General features: G+C 60.1%; 1 protein-coding gene across 1 annotated transcript in view; it reads right to left on the bottom strand.

The window, feature by feature from the left end:
* The window catches only part of LOC114510051 (tubulin polymerization promoting protein), a 31,448-nt gene that overhangs the window by 4,822 nt on the left and 8,063 nt on the right, over positions 1–18,563 (bottom strand). Inside the window, exons 2-3 of the mRNA XM_028528743.2 lie at positions 7,798–8,118; positions 251–404 (exon numbers count right to left, since the gene is read on the bottom strand). Coding sequence (XP_028384544.1) covers positions 251–404; positions 7,798–8,114 — 471 coding nt within the window. The 5' untranslated portion in view covers positions 8,115–8,118. The remainder of the gene's footprint in view (positions 1–250; positions 405–7,797; positions 8,119–18,563) is intronic.

Below are 18,563 nucleotides of genomic sequence, written 5' to 3'. Positions count from 1 at the left end.
AACCACAGGAAAAAGAATGGGTGTCACAAGGGGAGCTGGAGAGGGGAGATTTCAACCAAAGGGGCCAAGCCCATGCACAGGGGATACTAAAGGCTCCTGGAATCCACTTGGGGCTCTCGGTCTGGGGAGGTGGCCTGGGTCAGCCCACACCGAGGGAATGAAGGCTCCCACCCCATCTTTAGGCCACTGCCGTCAGTTCCCTACACGTCACGACCCTGCTTCCCAAGGGGCCGGCCCCCTCTGCACTCACCGTCACCCCCGAGATGATGGGGGACTTGCCCTCGATGAGCCTGTGCACCTCTTGGATGGCCTCCTCACTGCTCTTGTCCTTGAATCTCTTCTTGGAGAGCTCCTCCAGCGCCTCCTTGAACTGCTCGAACGTGATGGTCCGGCAGGACTTCCCTCTGCAGGGAGAGAGGACTCAGGGGCACTGGCCACTCACCTTGCTGGGCTGGGACCCAGGGGCCTGCTGACACTGGGGGACCCCAGCACTGCTGGGGGACCCACTGATATTGGGGGACCTCAGCACTGCCTAGGAACCTGCTGACATTGGGGGCCCCAGCCCTGCCTGCAGACCCCACCCCGCCTCTCCCTCCCACACCAGAAGGCAAGTCTGACAGTAAAACACAGAGCACGCCCCTCCCCTGCAGTGTTTACACCCAACAGTTAGTCACCATCGGCAACAGCAGCAAATATAAATTGTAGAAAAAAGCTTAAAGGAAGCACATCCTTCACGAACAACTGGACATAAAAACAAAGCCGTTGTCTGGCTCTAAATGGGATGTGTGTGGCCTCCAGCAGGGAAGGACTTTCAGAGAAAAGTGAGCGTGAGAGGCCCATCAGATCCGAACCATGAGGGGGAGGTTCTGGGGCCACCAGAGGCGGTCTGTTTCATGGTTGCCACACGGGGACGGGAGGGTGGCCCCTCCCCAGGACACCCGACCAGGTGGGCCCGGGGCCTACACGTCAGGCCCACTGGCTGGGACCCCCGCGGTCCCCTGTCCAAAGGCTACTGGGGCCTGACAGGTGCTGGGCCAGGAGAGCAGATGTGGTGGGCCAGGGGGCTGGGCAGGGGGCTTCATCCAGACACGTCTGGTGACAGCACAGAGTCCCCAGGGGAGGTCTGTCACGCAGTTCCAACAGGCTCTAACCCGGCCCTTCAGCTTTGGTGATTTTAACTAAAAACATTTTGGCCATTTTCACCAGATCTTCCCCAGGTCAAAATAGCAAAAATGTTTTCAACAGAAGAGCAAGGGCTGTTCAGTGGAGCAAGGATCATGGTTGCACCAGATCGGCTGGGACAACCAGACACCCACACATGAAGCTGTGGCCTCGGTCTGCGCCACAGTTTAACTCAGAGTGATTACAGAACCTAAAGCCATACAACGTCTGAAAGAACCTAATGGAAATATTTATGACCTTAGGTTAGACAAAGTCATCCTAGAAGTGATACCAGAAAACAGCCCATTAATAAAAAGGAAGAAGAAGATTTGGACTTAAACATTTTTTAAACCGTTTTCTTATAAAGGCACTGTGATGCAAAGACAAGCGACAGCCTGGGCGAGAAGACTCACAGGACGCATCTGACAAAGGACCGTATTGGACATACTGGGTATGAAGAACTCCTAAAACAACAAGAGGGAATCCAATGTAAAGGACCAGACAGGATCTCTGAAGCAGACACTTTGCCGCAGACCCGTGGGTGGTGACCGAGCACGTGGACGGGCTGCATGCTGTCAGTTCCCGGGGAGACACCACAGTCCCACAGGATGGCCCAAGTGACCGGATGAAGGTGACGACATCCCTAGGGCCGGGAAGACGCAGGCCCTCTGGGGCTCAGACACAGCCCGGGGGGACGCAACATGGTGTCCACTATGGAAGGCAATTCGGCGTTTTCTTGAAGGGCACACCTACAGCATGACCCTGAGACCCCACATTTAGGTTCTCACTCAAGAGAAATGAAAACTTGAGCTCACAACTCTCGCCGCTCCACTTGCAGTTCTGCCCGTCGTTGCCAAAACCCAGGAACATCCACGGCAGGCACGGGGAGTCCCTCACACGTTGCACATGCGTCTGAAGACACAGGGCACGCTGACTGACATGTCGCAGCCAGGAGAGAGCTGGTTAAAGCTCTCTTTAACTGGTGTTGGGGCACCCAGCCTCACCCCTTTGGGAGGCCATTCGGAAGGGGGGATGGGGAGCAGGGCCCCCCAGACTCGTTCAGAGCCATCTGTGCCAAGGGCATTTGTGCTGACAGCCACAGGGCAGGGGCTGGGTAACGCGCCGGACCAGGGCTTCGTTACACTCAGGGTTTGGTGGTGGCTTCTGTCCCTGGGGGCTCTGAGGGACACTCACAAACGCACTGGGGTCCGCGGGCACTAAGGCCGTTCTGGGCAGTTGCCCTCAGCCTGGGGTGCCTGGAGTGATGTAGCCACAGCCCCTTTTCTTCCTCTCGACCCTACTGGGTGGGTAACCTCCAGGCCCCGGAGGAGGCCTGTTTGTCCTGGGCTGTCACAGGCGCTCCTGTCTCCTATTCACTGCCTGCCCAGGCTGGCGTGTGGACCCCAGGCCTGACGGCTGGCCCCGTGGCGGCTGCTAGAACACGCAGCCCTCTCTGGGCACTGCGGCGCCAGGCGCCACCAGTGTGAGTCACTCGGGCCAGGGGTGGGCAGCTGGCCCGCAGGGGCTCCTGTCAAAGGGCACAGTCAAATTGGGGTGGATGCCCAGGCCCAGGGCCCTGACTTGCCCACTCCACCTGGCCGAGCCGGGTGTCCCCCAGTGTCCCCATTGTGACCAACGGGTGGGTCTCCCCAGGGGACCGGTTCCCTGCTGTGGAGAGAGTCCCCAGCGAGTTCTAGAGTGACAATGCCAGCCCTTCCCCGGAGACACGATCACATTACACTGCCCTCCACACACAGACTGAGCCTGTTCTCAAGTGCACACAACGGCGGTGTCCCCACACCGAGCCCCCCCCCCCCCCCGTCCCCACCAGCGCCCGGCTCAGAAGGCTGTTGTTCTGCTGGAAGGCCAGCCCAGCAGTGACGGGGTCACCACTCACACAAGGCCCCTGCGTCCCCTGGGCCTCCAGGCCCAACTTAGGGCAGGCAGGGAGGCAGCTGGTCCAGCTGCTCCTGAAGGTCACCCAGGGACACCAAAGGCCAGCCTAGCCTTCTAAGGACAGACCCAGACCTGTGTGCCTGCAGGGCCTACACCAGCAAGGGTCCCAGGATGGGGTACTGTGACCTGTGCCCCCCACCCGCAGTCCCCTCCTAGCCAGCACCTTCGTGAACCAGAGCAAACTGCACACTCCCAGGACGCCCTTGCTGAGAGGCAGCTCCCAGCCTACTGGACCCCTGGCCGGGGGGTGGGCAGGGGTGACTGGGGGGAGAAGAAGGAGTCTCAGGGAAAGTGCTAGTTCTCCCAGGCTCCCCTGACCAGCAGCAGCTGGGACCCGGTGACCTATCCAGAAGGCACTGATGAGGGTCAGAGGGCCAGGAACCTCGGTGACATTCCCATCATCCCTTGGGTCAGTGGGGATGTGGGGGCTCCTGAAGGAGCATGTCTGGTGGGGATGCACCTCTGGGGGAGTCCTGCCTGCAGGGTTTCTGGCTGTGCTTGCAGAGGGCTCTCCTGGCAGACACCCGCTGTCACCCCTGCCCAGGGCCGCCTGCTCCGCTGAGCAGCCCCGCCTGCCTGGGCCCCAGCGAGTACAGAGCCATCAGTGCAGACCTGGCTGTGGTGGGTGACACTTGCTGACAGCTACTCAGTCGCAGGTCTGGTTGCTGATGGCCATGACCTGCCTGAAGGGGCAGCTGTGATTCCTCCCCACCCCACCCACACACATGCAGTGACTTCCCCTAAGCAGGAAAAGCTGCCCTTCATGTTCCTCCTGACTCTAACTTGGTGTTTGCCCAGTGCAGGGCTGGGGTGGCACGGGCACGGGGACAGGGGTGCCTGGGGCTGGACTCACCTGGGAGGGGCGGAGCCCAGGATGACAGCCACTAGGCACCTTGCACTGCCCCTGGTGCTCACAACAAGGCCCCACGGAGAAGCACTCACCACCATGGCCACCCCGACTCTGGAAGGCCCTCAATGTGAAGCAGAAAGCACAGCGGGGGACTGGGTGCACCTCTCTCTCTCTTGCTCTCTCATGCCCCACCCTCATCGTCATCCTGGAGGGAGGGGCTGCCCTCCCCTCCAAGGAGAGTGTGTGCATGCCAGCCCTCAGGCCCAGGAGCAAAGCAGGGCTGGGGGAGCCTCGGGGCCCTGAGCAGGCACTACCACTAGCCCCAGCCGCCCACCGTGACACCAGTGGTGTTTCTCAGGCGTCACATCACCCTCAGAGCTCCGCCCACTCCACCAGCCCCTCCATGGCACTCTCCCCCCCACCACTGCACTCTGCTGGTGCTCCTACTACAGGCTCAGCCTGCTCTGGGCGCCGGAGAGACGCGGGATGGCATCTAGGCTCCGGGCCTATGCTTCTGTGCTGGGCTTCTGCGGCTCACACCCCTGGCTCAGGCACCCCTGCTTCAGACAATTCCCACATGTCCTGGCTGTGACCAGAGCATGTGTGGCAAGAACGGAGCAGCTTTCCAGGTCTTCTGTGACAGGGAGCCCCGCCCACCCGCTCCCTCCTAACACGGGACGCAGACGCCAGACGCAAGGGCTGCAGAGCCGTCTCCCTGCACCAGTGTCACAGGACACAGGCTGTTTTCTCTAAGAGCACGCAGCACCCACAGGACAGGTGTGTGCGTGGGTCACGAGAGGCTGCAACAGCGACCCCTGCCCTCCTCTGCCCCCTTGGTCGGGCCTCTCCCCTGCAGGGCAGGGCCCAGTGCCTGACCCGCACATGCAGGCAGGATGGAAGGGGACATGGCTGTCCACAGCCCCCCAAGTGGTGTACTGGGGTGACATTCCTGCTTGTGCACACAAGGTCCTGATTAATTAATATTCCAGACTGACTATTGTCTGTCCTTTGGGGCATGGAGGATGCTGGAGTCTTTGTCTAGGTAACAATAGTCTTTAGTCAAGACTTGGTATAGAGCTGCAAGAAATTTGTTTAAAATTTAACACATAGTAACATCAAAACAAACAGGCACTGCCATGGCGACAGGATCTAAACAAAGGCTGCAGATACCCTGGCTGGCGTCACCGCCTGGAGCCCTGGCAACCGCCCCCAAACAGAAATTGCTGCTCTTCTCCACCAACTCAGCAACTTTGAGGTTCCACGCCCGTCCTGCAGGATCCTACAACCCTGCCCTGGGCACTGTCCACCTTGCCCATCAGAGGGACAAGGGCGTGAATCCCTCCTACTGTAATCCTGTGGTGTCCAGCAAACCACCCAGGCAAGGGGGCCCTGCGGCCACTGCAGGCCGGTCTTCGCTGTGTAGTGACCACAGGCCCTCACTGGGCTGCAGCCGCAGCTGGCTGTTCCCCCATTCCATGTTCCCTACAGAGCTGGGGCAGAGACACTGGGGGTCCCCTGGGCTCTGCAGTGAGGATCCCACCAATACCGGGGAACTGGGGCCACACCTCAGCCCCTAAGGGTCTGGGCAGCTGATGTCCTTCCTCTCAGGACAGGCATGGGGAGCAAATGGGGTCCTTTCTGGTGCCCACTCACTCCTGTAATGTGGGCATCGGAGTGCACGTGCCTCCTATACACAGGGTCTCTGGGCCTGTCCAGGGCACTTGTCCTGAATGACTCACCACTACATTTGCCACCTCCCCTGCTGCACGGCTGTGGGCAGCCTAAGTTCTACCTGTGTGCACATGCATGCGTGCATATGTGTATGGTGAGCTTGTGCAGGTGTGCATACGTGTGCATAGGCATGTCTGTGTAGGTGTGTGCAGGCTGTGGGCTCCTGCATGCCAATGGGTGCGCATGCCTGCATGCAGAAGCTTAAAGGCAACTTACTGCAGAAGGAACCAGGAGGGAGGAAATGAATTGCTCCCACCTGCCAACACTTTGCATGCAGGGCCAGTGCCGAGGGTGTGGGCCCCGTGCTCTCCCTGGAGGGCTGACCTGCACTGGACACACCACCTCCCCCAGCCCTTCTGCAACATTCCCCAACAAACACGGCTCTTGGGGTTCCTTTGCTCCTGTGTCTGCCCTCTGTCTCTCCTGGACACACTGGGGTTGCAAAAGCCAATGCTAAAGGCCTGCAGGGCCTGCCCAGGGAACAGATCGAAGGGACCCTACTGGGCCTTACACCAGTCCCTGCTCCTTCTCCTCCTCCTCACCTGTGCCCACTGCCTCTTCCTCCTCCCCACCGGTGCCCGCCTTCTCCTCACCTGCACCCACCTCCTGCTCCTCCTCATTTGCGTCCCCCTCCTCCTTCAGCTCCTGTCCCCCCCTCTGCCCCCCCCACCCGGCTAACCTGGGGCCTTGAGGAGACACAGGTGCCCAGGAGACCGAGCGTCTACCAGGAGCCCGAGTCCTGTGCTCTTGTGTCGGGGGCTCCGGCCTGACTGTCATCAATCTGAAACGGTTCTGCCTCTTCAGGTGAGACTGGAAAGGCTGCGTCCCTCCCACCTGGCGAGTGCCTGCCTCCTGTGCCCCATGACTAGGTCCAGATGATTGACCCCCGGGGGCCACTTGTGGGGACACCTCCACCCTGCCCCAGCCAGACCACCCGGTGCACCTCCCACTGGGTGGAGTGAGCCGACCCTCGGAGAGCAGTGACAGCTGCCTGTCCACCACAGGTGGCTGGCGGGACGGTGTGACCGGCTGGGGAGTCAGGGAGACCACACTGTGATGAAGGCACACCAAACTGTTTCCACAAGCAAAGTGGTGACATGAAGTCCCAGGCTCAGGGGCACAAAGAAAAAAAAACTGTTCACTGCCTCTGTGCTTGGAGGATGGGTAGATGGAGGAGCCAGGCCATTGACGGGGGGGGGGGGGGGGGGGGGGGGTGCGGGGACACCTGGGATGAAGATGGCAAGGTCACAGCATCACACAACTGCAGGGTCACATCGACCACAATGGACACGCCCAGAGATGAGCTGAAATAAAGCCATTTCCCAGCCACAAGCACGACCTGGACAGAGACGGCTGGACAGTTGGTGGCCTTGGGGGACACTGTTAATTCTCTCATGTGCGGCTGTGGGTTGAGGAGGCCGAGTGAATGTCCCTGAGCTTCAGAGATGCCTGGCTGAATGGGACAGGGTATGTGTCACCACTCCTGGGCGTGCTCCTGGCGTCCAGGGGGCAGGATGTGTGCAGGAGCATGTGCTCACGCGCATGCACACTCACACACACAGCACCGTGTCTTCACAGGTGCACGGAGCAGACATATGCTTGCACACAGGTGCACATGCACACAGAGGGGCACAGGAGTGCACCGCCCAAGGTCACCAGGCCGCAGGTGAAGTCGCAGGTGCTAACTGTGAACCCCACAGTCATCTTCATGTGACCATCCCCCAAAGCAAAAGGGCAGTGAGAGGGCAGGGGCAGGCGAGGTGCAGGTCACACCTCAGGGACAGGCTTCACAGTGCCGCCTCTCACACTCCGCCCACAGTGGGCCAGGAATTCTGCCACCGGGGCCCACCCCCCACACACTCCCAAGGGCAGGGCAGTATATCCCCTGCCCCAACCCGCTCCCTGCTCACCCCAAGGCAGCCTATTCTGGTTCCCATTCCTGGGCATATGATTCTGGAAAGGGAAGGATCTGGAAGCATCACACCACCTCACAGCCTGTTAAGACACAAAACCCACCAGTGGACCCTGGACGTGAGGCCTGGCTGACCACAGGCCTCCGGGAAACCGGCTCTGCGGTGAGAGAGCCCTGGAGCACTTACTTGATTTTGCTGAACACAATGTCCACGTCGGTGATGGTCACGTTCTTCCCGTCGATCACCTGGCAGTCCTTGCACAGCTTTGACCAGTTCTTGCCGTGCATCTCCTTCCCGGTGGCCCTGGTGTCCCCGTGCACCGCAAACCGCCGGAAGGCCTCCTCCAGGGCGCTGAGCTCCGGGGCCGTGGCAGCTGCCCCCTCGTTGGCACCTTCTGACTCCAGGGACAGCCTCTTAGCCGCCTTGTCCTTTGCAGGGTCTCCTGGGGACTTGGGAGGTGTCTTGTTGGCGGCCTTGGCAGGCTTGGCCTTGCTGTCGGCCATGTTTCTGGTGGAGGAAGGGGAGAGAAAGGGGGTTATTCTGTTTCCATGGGACCACTGCCCAAGGCCCTTCCAGCTGCCTGCTCACAGGATAGGAGGCTGGCAGCACCCACGATGTGGCAGGGCCCCTGGGCCCCCTCAGAGCCAAGCCCAGGCATGAGAGGGTAGAGCCCTGGCCCCGGTGGCCACAGCAGAATGGTGAGCATTTGTCTTGCTGCTGCACATGGCACCGGCACAGCCCCTCACACCAGCACCCTGCCAGCTGTTCGCAGGTGAAGGGCTCCTCCCTGAGTAGTCAAAGCCATCAGCAATGGCGGGGCCACCGGTGGTGTACCCGGCCCAGCCACCTGGAGTTTCAGGACCCTCTCGTCTCCCTGTCACTCCTCCATCACAGTCTCCTCCCTGGGCCACACCTGCTGGGTAACTCCCCAGAAAGACACTCTTCCAGGGGTCCAGGGAGTGATGCCATCTTCGGGGAGGAGGGTATCCAGAATTGGTTGCCACCCTCACGTCAGAGCTGAGCCTGCTGCACTCGATCGAGTGGGAGAGGGACACCCTGGGGCATCTGCCCAGGAACGCTGAGGGCCGACTGCGGCTGTGCCCAGGGGCAGGGTAGGGGTGCCACATGCACTGGGGGGAGGTTGCCATTGGGGGCCCCATGTGGCGAGCTCAGGGAGCCTGCCCCAGCCTGCCCATGAGTCTCTGCCCCTGTGAGGCACCTGATCCCTAGAGTTGGGCTGGGTCCCTGGGGGCTCAGAAGCCAGGAGCCCGTGCTGCCTCTGGCAGGTTTCAGGAGCACAGAACGCCAACGCCTCCCCCACGTCTGTAGCCACGCAGCCTCCCACTGCCTCACTGCTGGTGGCCAGGGCGAGGCCCCGAGATGCGCAGCCCCAAGATCAGATCCCTATGGGTCCCTCAGAAGCAGCTTCCTATAGCAGTGCAGCCCTGGGGCTCACCTCTGTCTCTGCCTCACTGAGAACAGATGCCACCAGGGGCCCAATGAGGGGTCAGAACTCAGGATCCACTGGCACACAACACAAAATCCAGGTGACAGTCTGTGCAAGCTTGCTCACAATTCTGCTGTGTACTGAAAATCCCCTTCAAATCTGCATTCTCAGCACTGGTCAGACAAAGGAAGATGGGCGACCCGGCATCGTGGGGGTCCTGGGGGGCCCCGCTGAACCCAAAATCCTACATATTCCCAACGAGTAGAAGTCAAATGCCCTCGATCATTGGACTAAATGTCCTTAGAGCCTCACGGGCCAGGGTCCCACCCTGTCCTGGTCCTCTGTGATGGCACAAAAAGTACACCTGCTTCTGCAGGGAATCCTGGACACCCGACACAGGGCGCAGCCAGCTCTGGGCACGAATGAGAGTTGGACCTGCATGTCCGGCTTCCTGAAGGGCGCAGGTGTGGGGCAGGGAGCGCTCTCTCTCCAAGGGATCCAGCATCAGGGTGAGGAGGAGTCAGGTGTCGCAGAATCACTTTCGGGTTTATTCCTGACACCATTTCTTTGTCTGAAACAGGAGCCCCTTCCAGGATCTGCTGAGTGTGTTCACATGGCACCTCTTCAGCCCTCGGTGCCCAGGGAGGAACAGTGGCTGAGAAATGACTAGAAGCAGGAGCCGAACTGGGGGAACGTGCATGTCTGTTCAACTTGGTCAAGGAGAAGGAAACCTCTTAGGATGCTTCCAACTCAGTGCAGGTTCTGTGGCCCAGGAAACGTCATCTCGTGAGTGGAAAACCCGCCCGAGTGACATCAGGGATGGCTGACCAGGGTGTCGGAACTATGGGTCATTCTTCTTGTGCTTTTCTGTGTTTTGCAGATTTCCTAGAAGCACTATTTTATGATGGGGCTCCTCCCCCTGGCCCCCCCAACCCTGCTCAGCGTGGGGCTGAGTGAGCCCCGCCACGCCGGGAGGTCTGCCTCCACAGTCAAGTAAAGGACTGAATAAGAGGTGAAAAGGTCCTGTTGTCATGAGCGTTACCTTCCAACTGGACACAGGCAATGAACGAGTAAACAAACAGGGAGACGGGGTGGCTTCAGGCAGTAAGAGGCGCACCAAGGAGAAATTAAGGCAGGTAAGATGGCGGTGAGTGTCGATCTAGACAGGTCGGAGGGGAAGCGTGAGGGGAGCCTGGAGCCTCACAAGGGCACTGGCACGTGCGCTGCTGCTCTGTGTGCAGCGTCTCCACCAATGCTGCCCCGAACCCCACGGGACTGAAACCCCCCATGTTGGTGAGCGGGTGGAAGGGGAAAGGGCAGAGAAAATGCGGTCAGGCTGCATTGGTCTCTGTCTGCTGTCCTGGGCACTGGGAGAAAAGGGACGGGGCTTCAAATGTCATGAAGAAAAACCCTTCCAGCTGGGACTTCTGTACAGACACCCTGGCCCCGAGGGGCGAGGCGCTGGAGATGGCTGCAGACGGATGAGCTCGGTGGCTCTGCCACACTTTTCAAGCAGGTTGTAGATGGCAGCGTGGCAGGAACCCTCAGCTAGCCTTGGAGAGAGCTCAGGAGGCCCGGAGTCCGCCCGCAGGCAGCCCTGGAAGGAGCGCCCAGGGAGAAAGTTCGGGAAGAGCAGGCAGACAGGGCCATGGAGGCCGGGAGAAGCCCAGGAAGTGAACAGGAGACCTGCCAGCAGGAGCCCTCTGAACTCAACCCTGGGGGCGGCTGGGCCAGGGTCTCTCTGTAGCAGGCCGCCGGCGGCTTCGACCTTGGACGTCTCCTTCTGGAGCCGTGGGCTCGCGCGGCAGGCCTCCTGTCAGCACCGTGTCAGGGCTGCTTCTGGGTGTGTTCACAGGTTTTCACTTAGAGTCTGTCCGCAGAGATGTTCCAGGTGATGGCAGAGAGAAGTGCCCTGGAGTAGTGACCAGGCGGGAGGTGGGTGGAGCAGGGCATCCCCTCTCGGCCCCCACCGCCCTAGCCAGCCAGTCTGTGACCTTGAAGCTGCAGAGGTGACACAGCCACAAGACCCAGAACACAGCTCTCTGTTCTGGGTTTCCACTTTATTTTACTATGAACATGTATTATCATAATAAAATATTTTTAACAAAAATAACAGAAAGAGTTAGACCCCACGTGCGCATAGAGGAAGACCTCCAAGACTACCGTCTGTCATGTGGAGAAGCAGGATGTGGAATAGCGGGACTCACGCGCCCCACTCTGGGAAAACAGACAGTGGGGACGAGAGAGACGGGTCGGCACTGGCACGGAGACTGCGGGCGGCTGGACTGGGCGGGGGGGGGGGGGGGGGGGTCACGTGCTTCTGTGGTTTGAATTGCTCCAATAAATCCATGCACTAGTCCCATAAGGATATCATAACAATAAATTTAATATAGAAGAAGCCGAGGGCTCCAGCAGAGGTACGCTGCAGCACAGCAGTGCCCAGAGAGGCCCTCTGCACAATGACGACAGACCACACATGGGGCCTCCCTCCCAGCGCCAGCCTCCAGCCCCCGACCCGCCTGGCTTCTCTCCCCCGAAGGAAGCTGTGGTTCCCTGCTGCTTTCCTGCCACCATGGTTTCTGGGGGTGCAGTGAGGCCCACAGGGTGGCCTTCCATACCCATTTCCACCCATGCCACCCTCTTCCCACCATGACAAAAAAAAACAAAGTCACTTAGAGGAAGAGCATGCCAGGAAGTCAAAATGCCAACCCACCAAATGCAGCATTCCCTGGGGTGTGGCCTGTATTCTCAGGTGTGTACTGTGTTTCCACAGTAAATCATGACTTCTACACCCGCAGGTGCGTGCTCTGCAACTCCAGGTGTGTGCCCTGTATCCAGGTGTGTTCCCTGTATCCAGGTGTGTGCCCTGTGCCCTCAGGTGTATGCCCTGCATCCCCAGCAGAGCTGATCCCTCCTTGGCACAGGGCACAGGTGAGCATACGGTAGGAGTGGAGACTGATCAGGCGTCACCCCGACTGGCTGCAGACATGGCAGCCTGGATGCCCAGCGGGCTGTCCCTGCTCCCTCAATGTAAGGATTTTCAGCGGCTCAGGAAAGCTCCAGCGAGTGAAGTTCTGATTTATTTCACGGTCCAGGACCTCTGACTCCATGTGAAAACCCAGTCTGTCTCCTGACCCTTCCCATCTGCTTCCCTGGAAAGATCCCTGACTCTGTGAGACGTGCATATGCTTGTGGGGGAGGGTCCAGAGGGAGGGGGAGGAATGTACGGAGAGGCAGGGAGGAGGCAGACGGGCAGGTGGCACCTGCCTCCCTAGCCAGGAGCTGGGCTCCCTTGGGACCCTTCTTCTGCTGGCCTCAGGGGTCCTTGGGCAAGAGAATGAGAACTGTGTCCCTCGCCCTGCCAGGGCCGAGGCCCTCAGCAGCTCTGGGCTCCCCCAGTGTCAAGCAGGACCCTGGAAGGCAGGGAGAGCAGGAGGTGAGTGGAGGCAGCACGTCCAGTTCTGAGTGAGCCATTAGCCTCTGCCAGGTCCTGCCTGAGGCCGGGCAGGCACTGCCCTGGAGGGTCAGGAGGAAACTGATAAAACCCTCATCCTGGCTGTGGGGACGGACTATGTTACCAGATTTGCATTTTCCAAGGAGGGCTTGGAGAGGGCAGGGCAGTCAAAAGGTGGAATTACAGACCAGAGTGGCCGGAGATGCAGGGGCAGGTACCCGGGAAGTTGTCAAACAAAAGCTACTGGTCAGGTGACCTCATCCAAACTTAGGGACACCTGCCCCTCAGGTGTCCAGGGACTACCCTGCCAGTGGGGAGGGGCTGTCTCTGATACCACGTGGTCTTCCTGGCCCATCACCCTTCACAGGCTACGGATGCTCCAACGACGGGCCATGACAGGGCCCTGCTTCCAGAACAAACTGGGCCGCATTTCAGAATGACTCTTCCTGGAAACCTGCTTGAGACTTGGCAGCCTGAGGCAAAACCTAGGACAGACCCCAACAGGTAGCAGTCACAATTGCCACATGACATCAACACACAGTGCCCCAACCAGGAAGAATGAAAATTCATGTTAATGACATGCCTGCAATGGGGCCAGGTGACTGTGAGCAGGAGCAGGTATGTCTGTGAGTAGAGAGAGGAGTTCCTGTGAGCAGGGCCAGGAGTCTGTGAACAAGGCCAGGTGTGTCTGTGAGCAGGGCCAGGTGTGTCTGTGAGCAGGTCCAGGTGTGTCTGTGAGCAGGGTCAGGTGTGTCTGTGAGCAGGGCCAGGTATATCTGTGAACAAGGCCAGGTATGTCTGTGAGCAGGTCCAGGAGTCTGTGAACAAGGCCAGGTGTGTCTGTGAGCAGGGCCAGGTGTATCTGCGAACAAGGCCAGGTATGTCTGTGAGCAGAGCCAGGAGTCTGTGAGCAGTGCCAGGTGTGTCTGTGGACAAGACCAGGTATGTCTGTAAGCAGTGCCAGGTGTGTCTGTGGACAAGACCAGGTATGTCTGTGAGCAGGGTCATGTGCCCGTGAGCCGGGGCAGGTGTAGTGTTAAAGACAGCAGCAACAGCAACTGTGTGCTCTCTAGGTTCCCCTTCCCAGACAGGAGGTGGCTGTGCCCTGAATGGAAAGACGGGTATGTGCCTGCTTTCTCAGGTGTGAATCACCTTCACTCTTGAGCTCCTTTAAACACACGCTCAGCAACTCATCTCTAATGCCCCATCAGCTCCCTTGTCCTGTCCCCAGTCTACACCCTCACTGCTGGCGCTTCCCAAGATCTGACCTGGCCAGTGGGGCTGACCATCTTGCCTCTGGTAACCAGCTGCCTTCAAGCTCCCAAGGCCCCTCATGGCCTGTGGCTCTCTCCTACCTACCCTGCATCCTCTGGTGCCACTGCCTGTGGCATGCTGGGCATTACCAAGCTGGCTGACATGCTGTCCTCCCCCGGTGGGTGCTGGGTGCACCACAATGACTGAGCCTTGCTTGAGTGACAGCCTGCGGACAAGCAGCACTAACAATAGGGTGGGCAGCCAGAGACAGTGTGCAGCGTGGGCAGCGTACAGCAGCAGGATGCACGGGGCTGGGACCTGGGACCTGCTGCAGGGTTCCAGAGCTCACCCAGGACCATCCGCCCTGCCTCAGGCTCCCATTGCTCTCCATGGGGGCTGTGCAAGACCCCCCGCTGGCTCCTTCACCCAGGGAACCCCTGCTTCAGAGCAGCAGCACCGACAGCCTCCCTGGGACCCCAGGGGAAAGGCTGGGCCCCACCAGCCTCTCCTGTCCAGCAGTGTCCTCTGCCCGCCGGCCTGCTCTAGGTGCTGCCCTCAGACTCTCATGGAAGGGCCCAGAGAGAGAGTCCCTGTGGCCCACGGCCCCTTCCCAAGAGGATGCCCACAGCGGGCAGCCACTTGGGGCCCCCAGCTCTGCCAAACTGCTGGAAATGCAGCCCTCACCCTTGAGGGGGACTCGACCCCGCCTCCCACCCCTGAGCAGTCTGGGCCCACAGCATGCGGTGGGAAGCAGACACCCGTGCACTAGTGGTCAAGGACCCGCTCTTCGGAGAAACATTCTGCAGCTAGGACTGCCTGGATTCCATCACCAACACGAGAGGAACATTCTTTGCCAAATAACCAGGGCGGGGCGGCGGGGGGGTGACTGGCTCTGGTGACTCAACTCCAGAACCTTCTGGTGTAAGTATGGCTATGCAGAAACCCCCACGGGAGAATTCCCCTTTTAAAGAGAAGAGGACCCTCAGGGTTCAGGCACCGCCTGTGGGCCTGGATGGGGAGCCACGCCTGCTGAGCGCCCGCGGAGGCTGCCGGGCCTCTGCTGCAGCTGCTCCCGGCAGCGGCTCTGCCGTCTAAATGCAGGGTCTCGCTTGAGTTCGTGTCCTCAAGCTGCTCCTCAAGGGCACAGCGCCAACCCCCTCAGGTGGGCTGGAGTCCCCTGGGACGCCTGTGTCGCAAGCTGGATCGGGGGAAATGGGCGGGCCCCACTGTGCTCTGCGAGAACGGGGTGTGTCTCCTGGGCTGGGGACAAATGCCATGCAGGCCCTGAAGGTGGAACGGGCTCCCAGGAGAGTGGGCGTCCGAAGGAAGCCACCTGGGCTCCTGGAGCTCCTGCCACGAGTCACTCACTGGTCCTCGGCCCCACAGGCTGCTGAGGGTGGGTGCGATGCCCCCAGAATCCTCTGAATCGTTACATCCACTAGGAGTCAGAGGTACTGCCCGCCACTAGGGCTGGGAACCAGAGCCCCTGGATGGCCACTGGGCCCACTGATGTGACCCCAAGGCCCAGGGCCTGTGCGAGAACCCTCGCAGGCCCTGGAAATGCAAGCACTCCTGAGGGTCACTTACGCTGAGCCCTGCTCAGACCTCAGTAGAGTGCCTGACACCTGCAGGGGCGACGGGCAGCCAGGGAGCAGCTCTGGAAATGAGAGCTGAGCTACGGGCACCCGAGGGGGGAGGGAGGAGGGAGGGGCACAGGAGGTGCCTTGCCAGACACTGCGGGACTCTCAAAGACAACCAGGAGGCCCCACACAAAGGGTGCCAAAGGGGAGAAAGAAAGGTAGGGAGAGCCTGTGCCCTGTCCCCTCAGAGGCCTCTGTGGCAGCCGGGTCCTGGAACCCCAGGCACCAAGGACCGGGGAAGGACCCCTTGGGAATACTCTGTGGGCTCCCTTAGGGCCTGGTCCCAGGACACTGACCAAGAGGGAAAGAGGATTGGCGGGGGGATAATGGCAAGAAGCCCCAGGTAAACCCCAAACACAGCTGCCCCCAAGACACCAAGGGAAGCGTAGGCCCGGTCAGATGGTCCAGGGAGAGCCTCCTGCTCACTGAGGCAACCTGCCAGGCTCGCATAGGTCCCGACCGCCACCGACCACTGTGACATCTGCCGGGACACTTGGGTATATGTGTGAAACCCTCAGCAAAGGCAAGGTCAGGCTGGGACGGCAAACTCAAGAGGCCAAGGGGGCCTGAAGTCAGGAGGGGGATCATGTATGTTTGGCTCACCAGAGACCACTGGAGGCTCAGGCCCCCAGCGTCAAGGTCTAGGAGTGCTGGTGCTGCCCCTGGAGAGGGCGCAACCCTCCCCACACCCCCACCCCCCGTCATGAACAGCTCAGGGGAACAAAGGCCATTAGAAGCCCCTGGATCCCCCCAGGACCAGCCCAGCACTGCCGCCCACCCCTGCCACCCCACCCCCGCCCTGTCTTCAGCTCTTTATTTGAGTACATTTGAGTACAACGCAGCCCTTTGGCAATTGTTCACATTTTTAATCACAACATGGCCACCCACCCCGTGGCTGCCCTGGACACTCGATATGAATGGCCACTCGTCTCATCCGAGAGCAGTCCCAGGCAGCGGGAGCCTCCCAGAGCTGGACAAAGCGGCCTTTTCTGAGCCCACAGGCGCCCGCCAAGAGCACAGGGACAGTCCCTGGGGCCCCAAGTCAGCGTGGAGAGCAGCCCCGCCACCCCCAGCACCCTGGCCCCCCACAGTCCAGGTGTCCAGTGGCTCCGACAGGCCGAGCTGCCCGGACTAGGGCTGCATGAGCAGGATGCCACTGGTGTCCTGTCACGCGCAGCCTTAGGCCGCTGGCCCAGAAGGTCCATGGGGTTGGAGAAGCCTGAGAACTGAATCACACCCTCCCTGGGCCCCGTTCGCAGGTCAGATGTGGTTTCTCCCAGACACAAGAGGAGACAGAGCAGAGGAGGCAAGCTTCCCCAGGCCACTCTGGGACCGTGGCCCATCCTGCCATCGCTCTCCTCACCCTGGGCCCCCACAGGACCCAGGCAGGACAGAAACGGGAGGGGTGGGGACATAGTCTATGTCACTGGAACACACTCCGACAGACCACCTCACAGGCCGAGAGGCTTTCCAGTCGGGAAGACGGAGGAAGGCAGTTGTCCTCCCCTGCCCCTCGGAAGAGCTGGTGCCCCCAGCAGGGACTTCTCTGGTCACTGTGGAGTTGGCGGTTTCAGGGGGGCCCACTTGGCTGGGACCCTTGGCCTCCCAGGAGCCACACTTTGCCCCGTTCTTGCCTCCAGAGACACCCTGGCTTCTGTCAGCACGTTTCCTACGAAATCCAAGAACACAGCCGGCCAGCAGTGGCCAAGGAGGGGAGCAGGTGTGCACAGGGTTAAAGGAGGACACTTGGAGAAACTTCGAGTCACTGATTCCCTTACACAGTCCATCAGCACCAGCCCCTCGCCCCACAAGGAAGCAGTGAGGGTGGAGGGGGTGTCTCGTCCTGCAGCCTACCTAGGGGCCAAGAGGCTCCCCACACAGGGAGCCAGTGTGGTGGGGCGAATGGTGGCCCTGAATTAGATGTGTCCTGTCCTCACCCAGAACCTGCGAATGGGACCTTGTTTGGGAAGAGGTTCTTTGTAGATGGGATGAAGCCAAGCGTGCTGAGACGAGATCAGCCTGGGTCATCCGGGTGGCCCTGAGTCCAGTGAGAGTGTCCTTATGAGACTGAAGAGGGGGGACACGAACACAGAGGGGAGGCCACGTGACAGCAGAGGCAGAGACCGGAGCCCAGGGACGCCTGGGCACCAGGAGCCGGGACGGGCAGGAAGGACCCTCCCCTAGAGGCTCTGGAAGGAGTGTGCCCCTGGGACACCTTGGTCTCAGACCTCTGGCCCCAGATCTGGGAGAGAATGAGTTTGTGTGTGTTAAGCCACCAGTTTGCGTTTTTTTGTTAAAGCCGCTCCGGGACACTCATACAGGTGAGACCAGAGGGGGAGCATCCCTCGCAGAGAAGAGAGTTTGAAAGACCCAGAGGAGGCAATGCCCTCAGGTGGTTACCGCCACAGAGAACCCGGGGCGGCAGCAGCAGAGGGCCTGGTGTGGCAGATTCCAGAGGCCCCTGGAGGTCACCCTAAGCCAGGCTGGCCTCTAAGTAGGGGACTGCCAAATGACACCTGTATTCTAAGATATCCATCTGGCCTCAGGTTGGAGGTATTTGGGCAGGAAAAAAGATGAGTGCACATTCAAGGAGAGGAAAAATACTGGGTGAAGCACGTGAGACCCTGACAGGAAACTTGTTAATTCCAGGAAAGGTTAAACTGCATGTGCACGTGCTAGGTGGCTGCTTCCGGAAGGGGGCGCCATCCCCGCTGGGTGAGCGGGAGGCCAGAGAGGCTCCCTGCTGCTTCTCCTGCTTTGGAGACACCCAAGGCTAACCCAACAAGGATGACAACTGAGGGCAGGTCAGAAAGAACTGGGATTCGTTCAGGCCAAAGCGGTGAGGTGACCACAAGAGCAACAGGAATGCAACCAGAAAGTACAGAGGACCTGCAGGAAATGGCCGCTGACCAGGTCGCCCGGTTGGCAGTGGTCACACAGTGTGTCGTACCTTCAGTCCTCAAAGATCTCCTGCCCCAAAAAGCAGCCGATGTGGGAAGAAGCCGACAGAGCACTGGAGTCAGGGAGAAAAACGGGAGCACTGAGCAGGGCCCACCCTGTGGGTGAGATGCAGGAGGAGCCTGGCGCAGGCATGAAGAGCAGCAAGCATGAGGAGAGGTGGGCATCACCTGCAAACGCCAGCTTCCCCCTGGCCAGG

The sequence above is a fragment of the Phyllostomus discolor genome, chromosome 3 (assembly GCF_004126475.2).
Source record: "Phyllostomus discolor isolate MPI-MPIP mPhyDis1 chromosome 3, mPhyDis1.pri.v3, whole genome shotgun sequence".
Lineage (NCBI taxonomy): Eukaryota > Metazoa > Chordata > Mammalia > Chiroptera > Phyllostomidae > Phyllostomus > Phyllostomus discolor.
This window is presented reverse-complemented; position numbering and strand designations above follow the sequence as displayed.